This window comes from Pezoporus flaviventris, unplaced genomic scaffold (genome assembly GCF_033815535.1).
Source record: "Pezoporus flaviventris isolate CSIRO_AGI_PZ_B2104156 unplaced genomic scaffold, CSIRO_AGI_Pfla_v1 ptg000078l, whole genome shotgun sequence".
Lineage (NCBI taxonomy): Eukaryota > Metazoa > Chordata > Aves > Psittaciformes > Psittacidae > Pezoporus > Pezoporus flaviventris.
In genome coordinates, this window is record NW_026892626.1 from 1213941 (window position 1) to 1233793 (window position 19853).

Sequence of the window (19853 nt, forward strand, 5' to 3'; positions counted from 1 at the left end):
TTACTTCTTCCTTGACCTGGAAAAGTGGGATTGGTTTGAATTTGAGGCAGGAGACAAGTGAAGGGCAAAGGAGATGGGAGAAGTGCCTTTTTAAATGTTCCTTTGCCTCTCACCTCTGCATCCCATGGTGGTGTCACTAATGACTGAGGTCGATGCAGTGCAGCTGACTTGCACCAGCTGGGGGGCTGGCACACAATCCTCCCCTATGAGTGCCTCTGACATTGGATGGAGAAGGGCTTGTGCTGGGATATATTCCTGCCTGCACTGCAGCAAGGCGAGGAACAATGGACCTTCATCCTGGCACTCTGCGACGGGGTCTGCTGCCCACCCCAAACCCCTCCACATAAAGAGAAGGGGAGGGAGGTGGCCACTAAAGGGGCATCAACAACATGGGTCTCACCTCACCAAGGGCCACAAGCCCTGCACCTTGCTTGGAAGTGTTCGTGCCAGCGGCAATAGAGTTGTGAGCTCTCGCTGCCTTCCACTCTCTATTGGTGCTCTTCCCTTCGGGCCTTCATGCACTTCACTACAGATGCTCAGGGCCTTCGACCATCAGGTGTCCAACACCACATGGAGGGGGCTGCCTTTGCATACCAAACTTATTTTACTGCCTTACAGAGCAACACAGCCCAGAAAAAAAAATTTTTAACTTGCACTTTGCTCTCACACATGGGATTTGGGTCTTAATGTAAGCCTCCACTGAGAGCATCCACAAAATGCTCCTGGGAAAGGTAAGCCCAGCCCTTGACAGGACCAGTTTGGGGGATGAAGGAAAGCTGCCCATCAAGCCACAAGAAGGAACAGTGCTACGCAGTCAGCAGCAGTCATCTTTCTTTACTATGGACCACATGAGATCAGAAAAATAACCTTGTTAACAAGAGACCTAGTAGCTAACAAAACATCATGCTATAGGACATACAAGAGAGGCCAAGCACAATTACCAAACAAAATAGCAACCGAGGAGGTAAGGAAACCCCAGGGTGGTGTGCAGGGTGCTGCAGGAGGTGAGGCCCTATAGCAAACGTGGTATCAACACGGCTGTGTGCACCCTGTGTGTGCATGGGGCCAGCTGCCTTAGAACAAGTCAAAGGGTCTTCACCTCCTACACAACTCCAGTATCTCCAGCACAATGATTATAAACCTATCTTCACAGAAAAAAAAAAAAAAAATTGTCCCAAGAACTATGTGCAAGGATTGTTTCTCCAGGTACAGTGAAAGGAGGGCAGATGGGAAAACACCCTTCGCAGTGCTGTCCTTGGGACTCCTGCCCACTCCTCACTGACACCACAACCCTCCCCAGCAACCCTCTGTGGCTTTGCTTCAGTGAATCCCCAACAAGCCTTTTCAGAAAAAGAATAAAGAAAAAAAAAGGTATTGCTGCTTCTTCTTGTCATACTTTTTTTCTCTCTCATTCCCTCTCCTTTCCCCTTAAAAATGTTTACTTTCAGAAATTCCATTCCTGCAGAGATTCCTCCCGGGCTCTGAGGTCTCCGAGCTCCACCCTCCTCTTCTGCAGTCAGAAAAACTGAGTCTTGATGTCTCTTTGGTAAAAAAAAAATAAAATAATAAAATAACACAAACAAATAACACACAGCCCAGTATGATCCCATCCGCCCCACGACGCCTGATGAGAGGGTGTCTGTGGAAGAAGGAAAAATCAGAGACAAGCTGTCTGCTCTCTGGAAGCTGAGGTCCCCACACTGCCTGGCCGGCTTTCCTGCTCTCATACAGTGGTTGCTGGCCCATACTGGAGCACCAGAGGGGATGTCTCCTTGATCCGGACATAGAACTGCCCCTCAGGCCGGGTCGTTTGGAGGGACAGAGGCAAGAAGTCATCAGGAAGCCACCGCTCACTGTCACTGGAAGCAAACACCAGTCCAAAGTGCTCCAGCTGCTCCTCGCCATAGCAGAAGGCAGCCGAGCCACCCAGAACACTGCGGGACATCTCATTCATCTCGAGCACCACCAGCTTCACCACCTCCCCAGCAGATGTCTGGCTGGTGATGTGCAGCTGTGGAAAGAGAAGAGAGATGGGATGAAAAAGGGAGAAATGGATGCAAGGGGGAGGAACGAGGAGGAACTGGGGGCCGGAGCCAGCACACAGCGTGTCCTACAGTGGTGATTAGGAGGGTGAAGAACTGCCACCCCGTGGTGCCCAGTGAGCAAATGCCAGCAGCCCGGCATGGACCTGTGGGCAAGTTGTGCTCCAGGATACCAGAAATCCCGTACTGCTTCCTTGCCTCCACTACACTGAGTCCTTACAGCTCAACTCTTGCATGTAGTACCTACACTCACCTGCTCAGCTCAGGCTGCCCGCCACTCCATTATCTGCCCTGGAGAGGGACAGTCCCAGCCCTGCGCCTGGAATCTGTATAAAGTTCCTCTCATGAGCAGGATCCAGACCATCAGATCAGCTGAGCCACAATGGCTCTGCCAAACTAGTGGTGCTGAGCTGAAGCCTCTTTGGGAAGTGGCGCTAGATTTCATCCCATTCACAAGCTCGAGGTTCTCCCACCACCAGCTGTTCCTCTGTTTCCTTGGGAACTGCCCATGAATCCCAAATACAGCCAAGAAAATGAGCTCATCTGGGATTCTGGCTGCTAATGACCATTGGGAGTCCACTACTTGACTTAAAAGGTCCTGCTTCAGGACATCCATCCTCACCCAAGCAAGGCGATGGTTTCCTTTGGCACATTGGTAAGGCTTGTGGCAGTGAATCGGCAGGGTGGTCCAAGCCCTCAGCCCACGTGAGACCTGCCAGCTCCCAACAACCACTGCAGGGCTCAGCTGATTTACACTAGCTCAGGAGTCTTTCCTTTTAACTTGCTTTTCTTAGAGAAGAACATCATAAAATGCTTCCAAACAGGCATGTCCAGAGCTTTGCGACTTCAAAAGCCACATGGGCAGCCTGCCAGGAACCTGAGGGCTGCACTTCAGTGGCATAGAAATCTATGGAAATTTCTCCAGTGGAAAATAAATACCGTGAGGCAGATTCCCCTCTGCTCCTAACACCCTGCTGAGTGTGGAGACACCAACTATCAGAGCTGCCCAGCAAAAAAATCCATCTGTCCTTGGCTCTGCCCTTCCTCTGCCATTTTATGGGCACAATGTGCACTCAGGCTGCTCCATCAGCCTTGGCTCTGGGCACTGGCAATGTTAGCAGGGATATTTCAACAGGGGAAGAAACTTCACGGTGGGAGGAAAGGAGGTGGCAGAGACAGAGGGGGACCTGCCCAAGATGTGTGTCCTGGAAGACCCATGAGGCATCCCACCCAGAGCAGATGAGGGTGACTGGAGATGCTGGGTCAGGTCTCAGAAGCAAAGCCCTCATGGAGAGGAACCAGGTCACACAGCAGCTCCGGCAGACCCTAATGCCTGAGTGAGGAAGCAGCTTTGCCTGCTCCCTTTCATGAGCTGGAGATTAGTGGCTCCCGCTCTCCTTTCCTCAAAGGCACACATGTCTGGAAGGTGGGAACACAGACCCTGGGGTGAGGGGAGGCTGTGGGAGGGGCAGGGCTGGGCCAAAGGGGACATGGCTGGATTTCATCTGTGGGGCTGATGTGGTTGAACACAAGGAAGTGGTGAAGGAAACTCATCTATGCGACCTTTGCTCACTGCCTGCCCACTCTGGATGGCACTAACCTACTGAACCATGGGCTGAGAGCTGAACCACAGCTCTGATGCTTTGTGCCCCCAAAAATTCCTGATCCTGTGGCCCTGGCTCATTCCCTCTACAGCTACAGCTATCACTCCTGAAGAACCACACACCCTACCCCTAGGCAGGGACATAGGGACTCAGGGCAGGAGGGCTGTGAGTATCCAGGGGACCTCACCCCTGGGATGGTGGAGGATGGAGAGGGAAGTGTCAGGTGAGGGGCACGCGAGCCCCTGCTGCCCACCTCTCCATCCTGCCAGCCCTTTCCATTTGTGCCCAGCAGAGCTGTGGCGCTGCCCTTTGCAGGCTCCAGTACCTTGACACTAGTCTCTTTGGAGAGTCCAGTCTCGTACTGAGGGCAGACCCGCAAGGTGACAGAGCCCAGCTTCTTCCCTTGATCACCCAAGCACCCAGGCTGCTCCGACTGCTCCTGGAAGTTCTGAGTCCACTCGGCTGAGCGCGTCCGGAAAATGGGCTGGGAGCCCTGTGTGCTGCGGCTGCACTCAGGCCTGGGTGTCACTGCAGCACCCAGCCTGCGCTGGCTGCAGTGGCCCGTGGTCCTGCTCTCTGTTGGGGAGCTGTCGACAGAGCCAGGGCAGGACTTCCTGGCTGCCTGGCAGAGCGGTTTAGGGAAGTCCAGGCTGCTGGTTCGGACACAGTATGCCTGCCGCTTCTCTGTGATGCGCAGCAGCTCGATCTGTCGGCTGGGCAGCACGAAGTCGCTGTCATATTGCTCAGGGCGTGGTTGGGGCTCCGCCGGTGGTGGCGGCAGTGGTAGGGGGGTCTTGAGCTCGTGGTTCTGCAGGACATCTGGGGCGCTGTCCTGCAGGGTGCGGGCAGCCCTCCTACCACAGCAGTCGGGCCCCAAGGAGGAGTACACCAGGTCGAGCTCCTTCGGGCTCTGTGCCCTGCTGGAGTCGTAGTCACTGTCAGTGGCCAAGAACACCTCTGAGGAGCCCTCCTCATCCGACAGCCCATGTGAGTCTGCAAGGGGTGCAAGAGAAGCAAAGAGAAGTTCAGCCTTGGTGTTGACAACCCCAGCTGAGGGGCTGAACTCATTTGCACCAGATGGGAGTCCAGGGAAGCCCCAGAGCGTTCAGTCCCTTGCTGTACACCCGTCCTGCGCTTGCTAAGACACAGGAAGAGCAGGTCCTACCCCAAATGAGACCAACTGCCCTGCCTGCACCCCCACGGTGCAGGGGCAGCCCTGGAGCCCACCAGGCAGGAGCTTTGCAAAGCCAGGTCCTTACCAGAGTTGAGCTTACAGCTGGTCTCTGGTGAGGGCGCCGGGGAGGTAAGGTACTCGAGGTGGGATGAGGTGGACCGGGTTTTCTCCTTCATTGCTCCTCCAGCCTCACTGAGGAAGCCACTGAGAGACACCCCACAGGAGGGCTGCTTGTACCGGGCATGTTGCAGGGCATCCATTATCCAGCGCATCTCACGCCAGATCTCCTCCATTTGCTGCCAAAATAGGACAGGATGGATCCCTTCCAAAAAGCAAACAGCAGCAACAAAAAGGTCCCACAGTAACACATGGGCTCTCCCACACACCTTTCCAAAGGGGCAAAAGGGGGAATCCCTGAGCCAGGAAATCCCAAAGAAGTGCTCTCAGGTGGGAAGATGCTGCTTCTACCACTGTTGGTTCAAGCAGGGGTGCTGAGAAAGGGGTAATGTCAGGTGCTCTTTCAAACAGCCATCCCAAAATGCACTTCCAGGCCCTTTTCTAGCAAGGTGGGGGGCCGCAGAGCAGGAGCCTTTGGCTCTCCCGTCAGGATTTTTAATGTGACTATTGCTACACAAAGCCCTGCCTGCTGCTGCCCCGCAGAGAAACCCCACAGGGTCCCAGCCAAAGGACCAGTGAACAGCCCCAGTGCAGATGCCTCTGCAGCTCATCCAGGACATCACTGTCCTGGCTACATCCCGCAGGCACAGTTAAGTTCAGCTCCTTCCCACCACACTCCCACTGTGCGCACCTGGATATAGTCGTGAACCTGCTGGTGCCTCTGCTTTGCAGTGGAGAGCTCAGCATCGGAGAAAGCTTCTCTGAGGCTCTGCTGAGAGAGGAGCGACTCCAGCTCCAGGAGCGCAGATACCTGACAGTACTGGGTGATGAACTCCCGGTCGTATGTGAAGAAGTGGACTGAGGAATGGAAAAAAAGAAGGGGGGATTGAAAAGCATCAGGTATTGGCTGTGGATGCCCTACAGGCTCCCCCCAGCTCACTGAACACAGGGAGGAGGGACTGCTGTCCTCTAGTCTACCTGGAGAGCCCTCAGCATCCCCTTCCATCCCTCCTCTCCTGGAGAAGGTGAGGGAGCTCCAGCACACCCCACTGCCCATTCCAGCTCTCACGAGGTCTCAGAGGACAAGGGGACCAGCAAGGTTGGTTTTTGGTATTCCCTCTCCTTACCTAGCTCGAAGATCTGCAGCGGCAGCGTGAGGAAGCCAGAGCGAGGGGTGTAGGGGTTGTTCTGGCCTGGGGCGGTGCAGACGTCATCTGATGGAGGCAGCAGCAGCAGAAAGGAGACCTGACCCCCAAAGTCCAGCACTTCTTGGCTGTACAGACGGAAATCTTTGGCCTGCAAGAAGACACTGCAGTAAGGCTGCAAACATCAGCTGGTGGGCCCTCCAGCAAGTGCTCATCCACAGTGGAGTCCTCAGGGACTGCCTGAAGCCAGAGGACATTGCTGTTTCAGCACACAGCCAGCACTCCTGGCTTCTGGCATAAAATGTACACTTCCCTATCTCTCTTCTTCTAAAAGTCTTTCTACCTCTTGCAATGGGATGTTCACCAGGGTCATCAGCTCCTTGACGGCCACTTGGAGCTCCTGAAACAAGCTGTTCTGGGAGGCCTCAGCCTCTGGTTCTGCAGGAATAGGCTCCTCCACGCTGATCATCTTTTGCAGCCATTCCCACTCCTCCCTGGAGAAGGGCAGAGAAAGACACATGAAGGAGGGAGCAGCTTAGGATGGACATGAACATGTAATAACTACAGGAACTACATTTGGTCAGCCATTCCTCCCTCAGACAGTGCAGCATCCCCAGGGATGAAGGAGCTACAGTGGTAGAGGGGGACCTTGGTTTGCTGCAGATTCAAGCTGTCCTGCATGGCAGGCAGCGGGTCTGACAGGCTGAGAGAGCTGGGCTTGTTCAGCCTGGAGAAAGAAGCCTCCTTAAGGGGAGACCTTAGAGCAGCTCCAGTGCCTAAAGGGGCTACAAGAAACCTGGAGAGAGGCTTTGGACAAGGGCCTGTAGGGACAGGACAAGGGGGAATGGCTTTAACCTGACAGAGGGGAGATTGGGGTGAGCTCTTAAGCAGAAGCTCTTCCCTGTGAGGGTGCTGAGGCACTGGCACAGGGTGCCCAGAGAAGCTGTGGCTGCCCCATCCCTGGCAGTGCTCAAGGCCAGGGTGGACGGGGCTTGGAGCAACCTGGTCTAGTGGAAGGTGTCCCTGCCCATGGCAGGGGGTTGGAACTGGGTGAGCTTTAAGGTCCTTTGCAACCCAAACCTGTCTGGGATTCTATGATTCTATGGCTCTCTGAATTAGATCCTGCTGTCAGGAGATGGAGCATAAGCAGGAGGCGATGTGGGCTCTTATGCCTAATGGAACAGAGGAGCCTGGCTGCTCTGCAAGCCTCACCTGGAGATGTTGGGATTAGAACGAATCTTGACGTGGCACAGGATGTTGGGGAGTTGCTCTGGCACCAGCACTCGGATCTGATCCACGGCACTGCAGAGCTTCAAGTAGCCCAAGTAGAGGCCCCGGGAGAGAGCATGGCTGCTCCGCTGGTGGTAAGCCAGCTTGTCCTGAGGAGAAAGGCACCACTGAATGGAGCAAGCTCTAGTGGGGGGGGGTCTCCCCTGCCCTGGTGCCGGCTGCCATGGCACAGCCAGCCCAGTCAGCAGAAGGGAAGCAGCAAAGTACAATCCGTTGCTGCCTGACGAGCCTGGCATCAGCTTGATGCCTCCCCTTGAAGCTACACAGGGTTTCTGCAGGCTGGCTGTGCTCTCCTCCCTCTCTGCCTGCAGCCAGCACTGAACCCTTGGTGGCCCAAGAAGGAGCAGGAGTGCTGGTGGTCCCGCAATTGAGCCAAAGGCAATTCCCTGCAGCAACAGCACTGGGCAGCACCTGGATGGAGATCAGCAGCATGTCCAGAGCAGTGGGCTCCTCCGGGGAGGACACGGACTTGCGACTACTCTGCAGCTTGCAGATGGGAACCCAGCGGACACTCTCAAAGGTCTGGTTGGTCTTCACCTCCTTCAGAGTGACGATGAGGATATTGCCCTGTTTGTCTTTGACAGGCTCAAAGAAGACCTGCCCCAGGTCCTGGATACCCAGCAGCCCCTGCACAAAGGGATGGGAGGGCAGGAGAAAGACAGTGTCAGGTGACATCAAGGCACAATGCTCTGTGGGACAGGGCACCGGGGACATGACTGGTCAGGTTGTATGGGGCTTGGAGCAGCCTGGTCTAGTGAAAGGTGTCCCTGCCCATGTCAGGGGGTTGGAACTGGATGAGCTTTAAGGTCACTTCCAACCCAAACCATTCCATGATTCTATGACTGGCAGCTGCCTGCTGGAAAACAACCTGCCAGACAAAACACCCACTGACAGCTCCCAGTCTTTCTGCATGAGATTGCCATGAAGACGGACATCTCATCTACTAGAGAGGACAAGGCAGGGGAATCCCAAGCTGCTGCTGACCAAGCCCTGGGCACGACCAGCAGAGCCTGCAATTTTCCTGGCTGCAGCACGTCCACGTGCTGCTCCCAAGTGCCCCACAAGAAGCACTTGCTCCCCATCCAGACCACCCTCACCTGCATTTGAGAGATGGCAAGCAGCATCTTGAAGCGTGTCTGTAGGATGCAGGAGCAGGACGACTGGGAGACGGTGACACACTGCCGCAGCCACAGGATCTCATCCCACATACATGACACCTGCAGCACACCAAAGGACTGTCACCACTGGCTGCCGCTGCTTCACACGCAGGTGTCTTGGGGAAATCCATTTGCCTTTCTGTTTGACCTGGGTTAAGGATGTGCTTGAACACATATTGCCTTTGAGCAGGGGTGAGATTTCCAATGCCACAGGCACCCTAAGAGCCTGTACCTGAGGCAAGTACCACATGTGTCCACCCAGACATCTGCCTTCATCTAGGACTAAGACCTTAAGTTTGAGTAGAAGATAGCCAAGGGAAGGAAGGAGAAGGTAGCCTTCTCCTTCACTAGGAGCAAAAGATTTTGTCCCTGAGCTGCCCACCTGCCCTTTCACTAAGCCTAACGACAGCAAAGACCAGCAGCCCCCTGCACATCCTGCTTTGTACAGCAGAGGCAGAGCTGCGGTGGCAGGATCAGTTAAACAGCCAAGAAGCTGCTGGCATCCCTGCAAAGAGGCAGCAAGCATCCACTGTGGTGGCATTGGTGCATTGTCCCACCTTTGGACTTCCAAGGGCTGGGCTGAAAGTGCCATTCCCTAGTGGCTTCTTGGTCCAAGCCTGTGCTGCCGCAGCAACCCGGGGTGGAGGGAATCTGCTGCCATCTGAAGGCAGCAGTGGTCCATGATGGCCACTTGGCTCACCCGGGGCTGCTACCGGCTCTTGGCATTGCTCAGCCCTGCAGTGGCACAGCGAAGGTCCTGGAGGCAGCACCGGGAAGCTCAGGAACCACCAGATGTTGTGTTGTCTGATGCTCACTTTGTGCACATGAGGTGTCCCCTGACACTTCTCCCAGACCTGAATCAGACCCAACCAGCCCCAGTGAGAATGCTCAAGCATGATGGGCACTGCTGCCTGCACATGCAGCACTGGGGAAGGTGCTGCAATGAAGGTGCTCTACAGATCGTGAGACTCTTTAAGGACACATTGTCCAGGGTGGTGGCCATCATCTCAGCAGCATCTGGGGTGGCAGTGTTCAAGGCCAGGTTGGATGGGCCTTGGGCAACCTGCTCTAGTGGAAGGTGTCCCTGCCCGTGGCAGGAGGTTGGGACTGGATGAGCTTTAAGGTCCCTTACAACCCAAACCAGTCTGGCATTCTATGATTCTGTGTGTCAGGAGACACACTGCTGCCATGTTCCAGCACACAGCACAGGGTCCCTAGCCAACCCACCTTGGTGAACCAGAGAAAATCCTGCATGAGCAGGCAGGAGTATGTGTCATCAATCTCCACCACAGGGATCTGGTCTTCATGGGTCACCAGGATGTTGTCGTCCTTGTAGAAGATGGCTGTCAGGTAGAGGCCCCTGCATGGGAGGAAAGAGAGACTTCAGGGTCACCCCCGGCTGCCAACTTCATCTCCTAAGGGTCTCTCTCCCAAGGGCAGAGGAGATGCCCTGCCCCAGGTCCACCTTCTCCCCAGAAGCCTGTGTCAGAAGAGGCACAAAGCTAGTACAGTAGCAGGAACAGGAACACAACGCTGCCAGTGACACAAGCTTGGCTGACACCACAGCTGATGCCCCAGCACAACGGAGGGGGATGGGGCCGGGCCTGTGCAGGAGACACACTGTGGTGTTTGAACGCCAAGGGTGAAGGTGGGCAGTGAGAAGCTGGTGGGGTCTAGAGGAGGATGGAGTGTTGGGTGATACTCAAGAGATCAGGTACAGGGTTTGGCCAGTCCAAGTGGAGACACCAAGAAGAAACATTTGATTTCTTGGCAATGGGAATCCTCTCTGCTAACACCACCAGCTTGCTCAAGGCAAGAACCCACTTCTGCACACCCCCAGACTCTGCAGGCGCACACAGCCCCACGTGCCCACTGGGAGAGGGGCTCTCCACCACACCAGCCTCTCACCGCTTCAGCGTCTTGAGGAACTTGCTGCCAGGATGGAAGAGGTGCTTGAGGCTCTTGGAGACCGAGTGTTTCCTGCTCTGGGGCTGGCTCTTGCAGGGCTCTGGGGAGCAGAGAGCAGAGGATGCTGCAGCACAAGATGAAGAGCTGAACCAGCATGGCATGCCAAGTCTCTGCCAAGGTCTCCATGCCCAAGCTGTCTCCCTGCTGTGCTCATCCATGGGAGAGACAAACTCTTGGTACCACCTCAGCTCCCTGGACCAAACCACAACTCTGGACGCCCTCCCCCCTTTTCGCCAGACTCCCCATGCACTCACCATGGCAAATGCAGTGCTGGTGGACAGTCTTCACCTGCCCCAGCAGATGGTCCAGAGCTTCAGCTTGTCCCCTTCGCCGTGGGGCCCGGCCATCGTACTCCCGCCAGTCTGTGGGGAACATACTAGCATCACCCCTTGGTCTGGGGGCAAAAGGGGGTCCCATGCCCTCCTCCCCATGGTACATCACCTCCCAGCATGGCATGGCATGGCACCAGATGTGGGTGCTGGGCATCTCAGGGCAGGCTTTGGGAGATCCCCAGGAGCACCCTGCCTCTGCACAGCACCCCATGGCACCCTGCAGTGCAGCAGGGACACAGCACAGGGGAAGAACAAAGTCCCATCTGTTGCTGCTGTTCTCTGCTGGCCTTAAAAAATCAAATTCTTTCCAGTGTCTTCCTCCAGGTCTTCCCTGGAGCTGCAGCTTTCCCGGGCAAGTGCCAGGAGCTGGGCTCACCTCAGCAAACACATTAATAAGATCCTGCCAGCAGCAGGACTCAGAACAGGGTTGGGTACCCACCAGCTCTTCATTAGCTTTACATTAATTGCATCAAACACCCCTGTGTCCTGCCTGCTGATGTTTTCCATGGGTAGTTCAGCTCTGTTAACAGTGACTATGGCTTACCACTACTTTTAGTAGCTTTAAAAACACCCAGGGAGGTGCCTGACTATACTCTGCTGGGCCGGGGAGGGATCTTTACTGAAGGGAGAAATATTAATGGAGATAAAAATAAATAAAACCCACTCATGTCTGATTCACTTCTGCGTCAGTGCCATGTGGGAATGTGACCCATGTGGGATGGCAAAGGGGCTTTAAAGTGTGCAAAAGGACTTATAGTGTGTCAGACACAACTGACACCCTGCCAGGGCAGGGTGAAGCCATGACCACACAGCGCAGGCACAGACTTTCTACATGCATCCATTTATATACGTGTAAATGTGGTTTTGCATATTGCACCCTGGTGCTTTGTCTCTTGTGTAGCTGCATCTAAGCTACACATGGAGCCTGCATGGCTCCAGCCCCATCGCTACTCACTGGGGTCAGACTTACACCTCTGATGCTCCCAGGCAGCAACGTGCCTGGTCCCTCGCTGCCTGCTCCCCAGATGCTCATGGTGACACTCCATACACATCCTGCAGGACCACTATGCAGCAGAAACACATTTTGGGGTGGGTGCTGAGGGGCAGAGGCCACCTGAGAGACCACTCAGCCCTGAACTTCAACATTTGGGTCTGCTTCTTCCAGTTCAGTCCTTCTAGCCTGGCTCCTGCAGCACCCTGGGGTGCATGTGTGACACTGGGTGACTTTTCCCCACTGCTTGCCCCATTGCCAGTGTTGGGAGGTGAGTGCTGACAGTCTGGAGCTTGTGGGTAAGGCTCGTGACCCCCATGCCACTTCAGTGCTGGGAAACGCAGGTCCCTGGGGATTGGCTGGATGGGCCTCTCGCCCATCATGGAGTGGCACAGGGAGGGCCTCACACCCACTGCCAACCAGGACCAGGACAGCTCTGAGGCCTCGAGGACACCTCCAGCTGGGGCATCCCACTGTGTCTTCCCTCAGCATGTGCCAGTGGTGGTTTTGCGCAAGTTTGCCTGCTTTGGGGCAGATGTCATTGAGATGGTGAGGAGCTGCCCAGCATCAAATGACAAACCTCTGCTGAAAACCACAGGGCTGTTTTTCCTTCCTACAGAGAAGATGGCTGCTCTGCTTCCCTTTTACCTGGGAAAACAAAGCACCCTTTTCCCAGCTTCTTTCTTAGGATGAGCTGACACAGGTGGCCTAAAATGGCTCAGCTAGCAGAACTTCAGGTTGAAAAATTGCTATTTGGCAAAGCTCCTATTGCCTGGAGGCAGCACCTGCCTGCCTGGTCTGAGATCCCAAGTGCTGACTCCGTTGTCGGGTCCACCAGACCCTATACCAGCAGGGAGAGGGACCTTGGATGGCACAGAGAGCTGCCACTTCCCAGCATCGACCCTGCAGCTGGGTCCAGCTCCTGCTGGTGTTCCCAGGGGTACTTACTAGAAGGGATGGCGAAAGGGGGCACGGAGGCTTGTGGGGGACCCCAGCCCTTCATGTTGTAGGCAGACACCTGGACGTAGTAAGCTGTGCCCTGCGAAAAGGGAAACCACACTCAGCATTCTGGCACTGATCCTGGCTCAGTGTGCAAGAGAAAGGATTCCCCCAGCCCAGTACACCAGGACACCATGGGCAGTACTAAACTGGGAGCCTGCAGCCCAGGTCATCAGCTCTGACCTCCCCCCACTGTACAAAGCTTGATATCAGACACTAGAGAATCTCCACAGCATGGGTGGGTGGCTTTTGTGGGAGAGGCAGGAGAAGGATGGGACATTGCAAATGCTCCTTGCCAGGAGATGCTCTAGCCCCAAAGACACAGGACTTCCACAGTTTGGAGGGTCAGGGTGCTGCCTTCCTGCTGGGATGTGCAAGGATCCTGGAGACAGGGAGCTGGCCCAGCGCTGTTGAGGGCTTGTAGCACAGTGACAGGGATTAAAGGCCTCTGATTAAAGCCCAGTCAAGCTGCCAGATGTTGCAAGGCCTCCAGGCACTTGTGAAGGCACACAGGATCCTGCAAAGCAGCTCTGAAAGCCTGATGGATGTGCTTGAGCCATGCCCATTCAGCAAATGAAGACTCAAGCCCCATGCCACCACACACAAGGGCAGCTTCTGCCCCACAGTGGCTCCTGGGTTTCAGCACTGCTGCTCTGGCCAAGCCCCTCTAACCACATAGACGTTTTCCCTGCTCCTCGAGCAGGTGGCCCCTGCCTGCCCAGAGCTTTGATCCTGCAACTCCCTGGTAAGGGCAACCCAATTCAACCCAGCATCCCAGTATTCCCATTCCAAGCTCCATTCCGCTGCAGTCCCCATCCCGCCCCATCTTCCCTGCACTGGTCCAGTACGTGCCTGGACCAGACAGCAGCCCCTGGAGAGGGGACAACTGACAGGCAGCATAGTCCCTGCTCTTCCCAGCGAGATAAACCAGCCCGTGACAGTGACAAGCTCCTGGAGATGGGGACAGGGCTGGTTCCCCCTCTCCAATGGGGGACTGTGTGAGGGGTCGATGTGTGCAGGTGGCCAAAGAACAAGCCACTGATTTATTGCCCAGGAAGGGGATATCTGGAGACAGGAGCAGGGTGGGAACAGACAACAAGTCAGGTGCTGTGTGAATGGACCGATTCTGCCTTTTACCCCAGAGCCACAGGCACCCCTTCACTGGCTTTCCCCATTGCCAGGATGGCTGTGAAGAGACACATAGATGCCTCTTCCAGCCCCACACTCTTGGCTCTGCCCACAGGCTGTACTGAACACAGAACATACCACTGCACAATCCCATTCCTCCCAGTCAAGATGATGCTCCATTCCCTCCCCACACTGACTGCGGGGAAAGACCCAACAGGCTGCACTGTGGCTGTGGGCTCTTCCCCCGCAGCCTAGACCCCCGTGAGCTCACCGACACCAGCCCCTGTATGGTGAAGTGCAGGTTCTTCAGCTTGTCGATCACAGCCTCCCCCATCAGTGGTGAGAAGGTGGGGAAGCAGCTCCACTCCACTGAAAGGAGAGAGATCCCAAGGTGCTGTGTGGTTCCAGAGCAGACACAGGCTGCCAGGGCTGGCTGCAGCATGTCAGTACCACGGCAGCATGGGAGCTGGAGACAGGGAAGAGGAGGAGCCACGGCAGGGGGCACGGCACAGAGAGCTGTGATCCTCTTCACCAAACCATGTCAACAGGGTTAGCACTCTCAAACTATGGGTCAGGAATTGGGAATGGAGGAAATTCTCCCAGAAGCCCAAAACCAGCTGGTTTAAGCAGGTGAGGGGTGCAGGAACAGCACGGAAACAAAGCACCCCAGTGTGCATGATGAGGGGGCAGCAAACCAGTGGCACCCTGAGTTTTGCCTTGGTGTAGGATGGTGGAGCAGTCTAGCTCAGACTGTCCAGCAGCCCTGGCTCCTCCTGTGCTCAGGCACAAAGGTGTATTCAGTGTGCAAGGCCAGGCTGGATGAAGCTTGGAGAAACCTGGTCTGGTGGAAGGTGTCCCTGCCCATGACAGGGGGTTGGAACTGGATGAGTTTGAAGGATTTTAAAGTTTAAATTGGATTCCAATCCAATCCAGTCTGTGATTCTGTGATTCTACAATAGGAGCTTGGCAACACTGCTCACTCCTCAGCATGCTGGCATGGTGTGCAGGGGGTGAGCAACCCAGTACGCCCCACTGGCACACTCAAAGTACTTGCCCATGTCTGTGTGCCCTCTGCACTGCTGTGGGGACCCCATTCCTTACCTTTGTACTTGGTGACAACAGCTGAGTTGAAGCTCAGGGGCTCCCCAAAGGTCACCTGCACTGAGGAGCTGCTGACCACGGAGAGGTGGACATTGGTGGGGGCATCTGGCACTCCTGGGAACAGAGAGTGCAGGGACCACTACACTGAGGACAATTACTCTGAATCCCACAGTGTCCCTCCTGGGCCTCCCCCCAGTCCCACCAGCATGCTCCCAGAGCATCCATATGGTGAGTCCTGGCTACGGAGTGTGGGGATGCTCTAATGGGTGGTGGTTCAGCCCCACGACTGCACCACGCAGCACCTTGCTCCTTCCCCCAGTGCTGCAGCTGGCCCCCAGGGCTCCCAAGCTTCCTGTGGACACTCACGGGCATGTTCAAACCCTGCCTTCATGCGCTTGTAAAGCCGGTATCGCCACTCCCAGGCCTTGAGCTGCTTCTCTTTGTTGGAGCAGTCGGCGTTGGGCGCCTCATTCACCACCTGTGCTGTCAGGTCGTTGACGCGCTGCTCTGCTTCCCGCACCAGGGTGGAGAGGTGCAGTGAGCGGCTCTCCAGGCTCACAACTGTGGGGTGGGCGGGATGGCCGTGGGTCCCAGAGGGGAGCCAGCAACAGGGAAGAGAAGGTTAGGGCAAGCCCAGGCTCTGCTGGCAGCAAGTCGCCTCCCTGAGACCCCATTCGGTGCTCCATGCCCTGCTACTGGGCTCCGCTCCAGCGCATGGCTGCACTCGAGCCCCTGGTGCAGCCTGCACCAGTTTCCCACAGCCCAGTGACCACCTCCCCACGTGGACCCCACTGTTTGAGCTGCCCCACTCCACCAGATTGGTGACCACAGTAACAAGCACAGCATGGCTTCCCCATGCCAACTCACAGTGGGGGCTCTCCTTTGCTCCCGCCTGCAGCAGGGCCCTGGCAATGGGAACATTGTTGGTCATGATGGCGATGTCCAGGGGCAATAATCCCTCACTGTTGGGGGTGTTTAGGTCCAGCTCTTCGGGGCTGTACTGCTTCAGCAGCTCCTGGACCCTGTCTCGGTCCTGCAGCTCCACAGCTTCGAAAAGGGCAGCATTGCTCTGGAACTGGGTGGAAGGAGAAATGCAGGTCAGCATAGGGCACCCTCCTTCACCCCACCAAACACCACAGCCCCTCACCCCACAAACCCAAACAGGGAGGGTAAGCCCTGGCCCAGGGGCTTGGGAGCATTTGCACTTTGCAGACACAGCTGGGTGAATCTGAGCAAAAACCCAGACCACCTCCAGCTGAACTTGTTCCAGGGTGGCTTTTCTTAACACACCCTTGGTCTTCCACCCAGGTGACAGCACTGCCCACACACAGACCCTCCATTCCCATCTTCCCAGCCACAGCAGTGCTAGATGGAGCCAGTGGGCACTGACCAGATAGGACTTGCGGAGCTTCTCCTTCTCACCCCGTCCCGCCAGGCTGCCCTCGTCAAAGGACGTGTAGTTGACACGGAATTTCCCTGACAGGTTTCGGTAGAGCCTCTTGGCTGCGTTGGGTGAGGAAGGGCCCGGAGGCTTCCTGGCCTGAGCCAGCTGCAGGTCCCTCATCTGCTGCGTCATTTTAGGGGAGGATGACCTGGGGAAGGGCAAGGGTGTGTGGGGAAACAAGGTATGGAGGGCGGACAGAGAGGCAGAGGCACATGTGCAGAATCGGGACTGAGGCACAACCCAGGAAAGCCAGAGCAGAGATGGGGCAGGACCGAGGTGAGTGGCTGCAATGCAGGTGCCAGTGCCAGTGATGCCTTCATCTATCTATCTGTTCTCACCCGAGGCTGGTCCGTTCCCCCTTCCCATCATTGCTACTGGCCCTGCGGAGGTCCTGAGGGGTTCATATGAACCCTGTGGGTGAGATATCTTCATCCAGACCCAAGGGCCAGTCTGGCCCCTCTCCTCTTAAGTTGGGATGCCCCAAGCAACCTCAGGCTGCTGTGTTCTGCATCTGATCCCCATCCATCACACGAGAGAAATCTCTCCTCACTCCCATACTCCACCATCCAGCTCCAACAGAGATGTGCTGTCCTATTCTGGGTCAACAGCCCCCAGCCCCATGCTGGATGAGTGCTGCCCACCACGCAGCTGGCTTGGGATGGCCTCACACACCCTCTCCACATCCATCCTTCCAGCAGGAACCTGTCTCCTGCACTCATTGCTGCCCCTCAGCCCTCTTTGCTATGTGACTGTCCTCAGGATCCATTTATTCCAGAAAAGGGCACCCTCTGAAAGTGACCCAGGCTTCACAGCTGCTCCTCTCTCACCTTCTCCATCCACATTAATTATTAAGCTACAAAAACTTTTCTCCACTCTAAGTTTGGTTTCTATTTTAAATAGCAGTGATAAATATGTAGTTACTAGGAAAGCTGGGACCTACATGAACCCTGGAGAGGGGCTTTTGACAAGAGCCTGTAGGGACAGGACAAGGGGGAATGGCTTTAACCTGACAGAGGGGAGACTGAGATGAGCTCTTAGGCAGAAGCTCTTCCCTGTGAGGGTGCTGAGGCGCTGGCAGAGGGTGCCCAGAGAAGCTGTGGCTGCCCCATCCCTGGCAGTGTTCAAGGCCAGGTTGGATGGGGCTTGGAGCAACCTGGTCTAGTGGAAGGTGTCCCTGCCTGTGGCAGGCGGTTGGAACTGGGTGAGCTTTAGGGTCTCTTCCAGCCCAAACCATTCTGTGATTCTATAATCTTTTCTTGGCTTCCCAGAGGGGAAGCTGACCCTCCCCCTGCAGCTGTGACTCCTGTGTCCCCACCAAAACCTCTTCCCACAGTGCAGCATGGCCCCGCTGCTGTGAGGGGATTTTGCCCATGAGTCATCCCTGACAGCTCAGAGGGTTTCCACTGGCGTCAAACATCTGATCCCCTTCTTGCTGCAGCCCATGGCACAGTTCCCAGACGAGGAGCACCAGGTCTAAAGAGCATTCAGCACAACTACACTCAGCACAGTTTCTCCCAGTTTTGACCTCATACCCCTGTGCATAAGGTCAGATATTTAGGAGCAAGGTCTTCCCCGTATCACTTTATTGGTTAAATATCAAGCAAGGGGTAAGCGTGATAAAAAGCAGCATGAAAGTTGTCTTGAAGGTCATGCCAAAATGCTGCCACAAGGCTGTGCCTGTGGTTATGGTGTTTATAAAGCCATCATCAGGAGGCAGGATATTAATAACAACCTCGCTACGTGCTCTTCATTGCCCTGATTTCAGATTAGGCACAGTGGGCTGCAGGAGGCCTTTAATGATTTTACCTTTTATTACTGTGATATTTTTAAGAGGAAAACGATAGGGAGGTTGGCTTCTGCCAATCACTCATCTCACTGGCTTCAGCCTATGGATTTAGAGGTCTTGAGCATGACCCAAGCCTTGGTGTGAAGTTGCTGCCTGGATTCCTCCAGGAACGGGTGTTATCTGAACATAGGGCTTTACAGACCAGGCCAATGGTGACCACCAACCCTGTGAGCTTCAGGCCCCCTAAGCAACCATGCACTCTGCAGCAGATTCTTGCCAGTTCTGATGGGAAGGAAGAGGAACAGCTCCCCACCAGAAGAGCATCACCATGGCAGGAGAGATGTGCAAAATGCAGGGGAGGGCTGAAGGACCAGCCCTGGGCTCACTGGGACCTGCACAGCTCCCAGTCGTCAGCTTACAGCCTGAGCACATCGTGCTTCATCATGGACATGGAGCAGCTCCTGGCACGGCCACAGTGGAGGGCTCCTTATGCCAAAGGCTCCGCACATGGCATATGCAAGCCTGTATAGACTGCTAGTACAAAACCCCAGGTATAAAAGGAGTGGAAAAGCATCACACAGTTCTGCTGTCACTGGTGCACATAAACTAAGAGAGAAAAGCCACCCGTGCCTGTGCAGGCAGGGCATTTTGGCAGGAAGAGGCAATTAGGAAGGCAGGTCCTGACCCACAGGCCAAGACCAAGAAGCAAAGTGCTATCTGACATACTTAGGAATGAGAAATCGATCGAGTTGATACCCTCCAGCAAAACCTTGTCCTTTCACTTGTGTTTAATAGCTCCCTGCTGCCCAAAACCTCCCCTCTCCACCTCCAGCTGCTGGTGGAACACAGCTTTTCAACATGCTTGTCAACAAGTTACCTAATTCTGTTGCATTTCGCCTTCATCCAAGTGGGCAACAATGCTCTCCCACATCAGTAAAGGGAGAAAGACCCCAAAAGTACATCCCTGAAAGCTGGAGTAGACCCTGTTGTAACAGATCCCTGCTCCCTTCATGCCTGCAGAATCAAGATTAAAAAAGGAGAGGTGCTTTGGAACAAAAGCACTTTTTTCTGTCAATTAAAATGTACGGCAAATGACCCAGTAGAGGCAGAGTGCACAATTTGGAAGAGGTTTTCTCAGAGATCGTAACAACAGGGGCAACAGAGAGAAATTTCTCACTGTTTTCCCTCATCTGATTTGCTTTTAACGAGAAGTAGAGACAGAAATTATTCAGAGCTCAGGAGTCAACATTCATCTGTATTAAACTGGCTGTCCCAAAGATAAAAGAGATCCGGACTCAGTGAAATGGTCTTGATTTATCCAGAGCTAAACTTTGCCCTGGCACAACTGATAGCTGATAACAATACTCAGAGATGCTGTGCCCTTGAGGTACGACCAGCCAACACCAGCTTGCCCCAAGGCAAAGCCCCATCCTGCAGGGATGTGGTGGGAGGATGTCCCAACCTCCTCTGCCTTTGTTGCCTCAGTGCAGCCAGACTAAATTTATCTCAGCCACAATCAGTTCTTGTTGCTAAGTATTTGCCAACCTCCTACAAACACCATGGCACTGGACAGGT

The 19853-nt window shown here is 55.1% G+C and overlaps 1 protein-coding gene across 6 annotated transcripts in view; it reads right to left on the bottom strand.

Moving 5' to 3' along the window:
- Positions 1–814: 814 nt before the first annotated feature.
- LOC133279741 (ankyrin repeat and fibronectin type-III domain-containing protein 1-like) overlaps positions 815–19853 on the bottom strand; it is a 181253-nt gene continuing 162214 nt past the window's right edge. For 5 of the 6 annotated variants that reach the window (XM_061473793.1, XM_061473791.1, XM_061473789.1 and 2 more), the window contains 18 exons: positions 16439–16640; positions 15916–16123; positions 15415–15609; positions 15049–15162; positions 14219–14316; positions 12769–12859; positions 10752–10859; positions 10438–10537; positions 9757–9889; positions 8470–8589; positions 7784–7999; positions 7295–7461; positions 6426–6576; positions 6065–6233; positions 5629–5795; positions 4906–5116; positions 3972–4639; positions 815–2011 (listed from right to left, as the gene is read on the bottom strand). In XM_061473793.1, coding sequence (XP_061329777.1) covers positions 1724–2011; positions 3972–4639; positions 4906–5116; positions 5629–5795; positions 6065–6233; positions 6426–6576; positions 7295–7461; positions 7784–7999; positions 8470–8589; positions 9757–9889; positions 10438–10537; positions 10752–10859; positions 12769–12859; positions 14219–14316; positions 15049–15162; positions 15415–15609; positions 15916–16123; positions 16439–16640 — 3406 coding nt within the window. In that variant the 3' untranslated portion in view covers positions 815–1723. The remainder of the gene's footprint in view (positions 2012–3971; positions 4640–4905; positions 5117–5628; positions 5796–6064; positions 6234–6425; positions 6577–7294; positions 7462–7783; positions 8000–8469; positions 8590–9756; positions 9890–10437; positions 10538–10751; positions 10860–12768; positions 12860–14218; positions 14317–15048; positions 15163–15414; positions 15610–15915; positions 16124–16438; positions 16641–19853) is intronic. The other variant, XM_061473792.1, reaches the window with a different exon arrangement.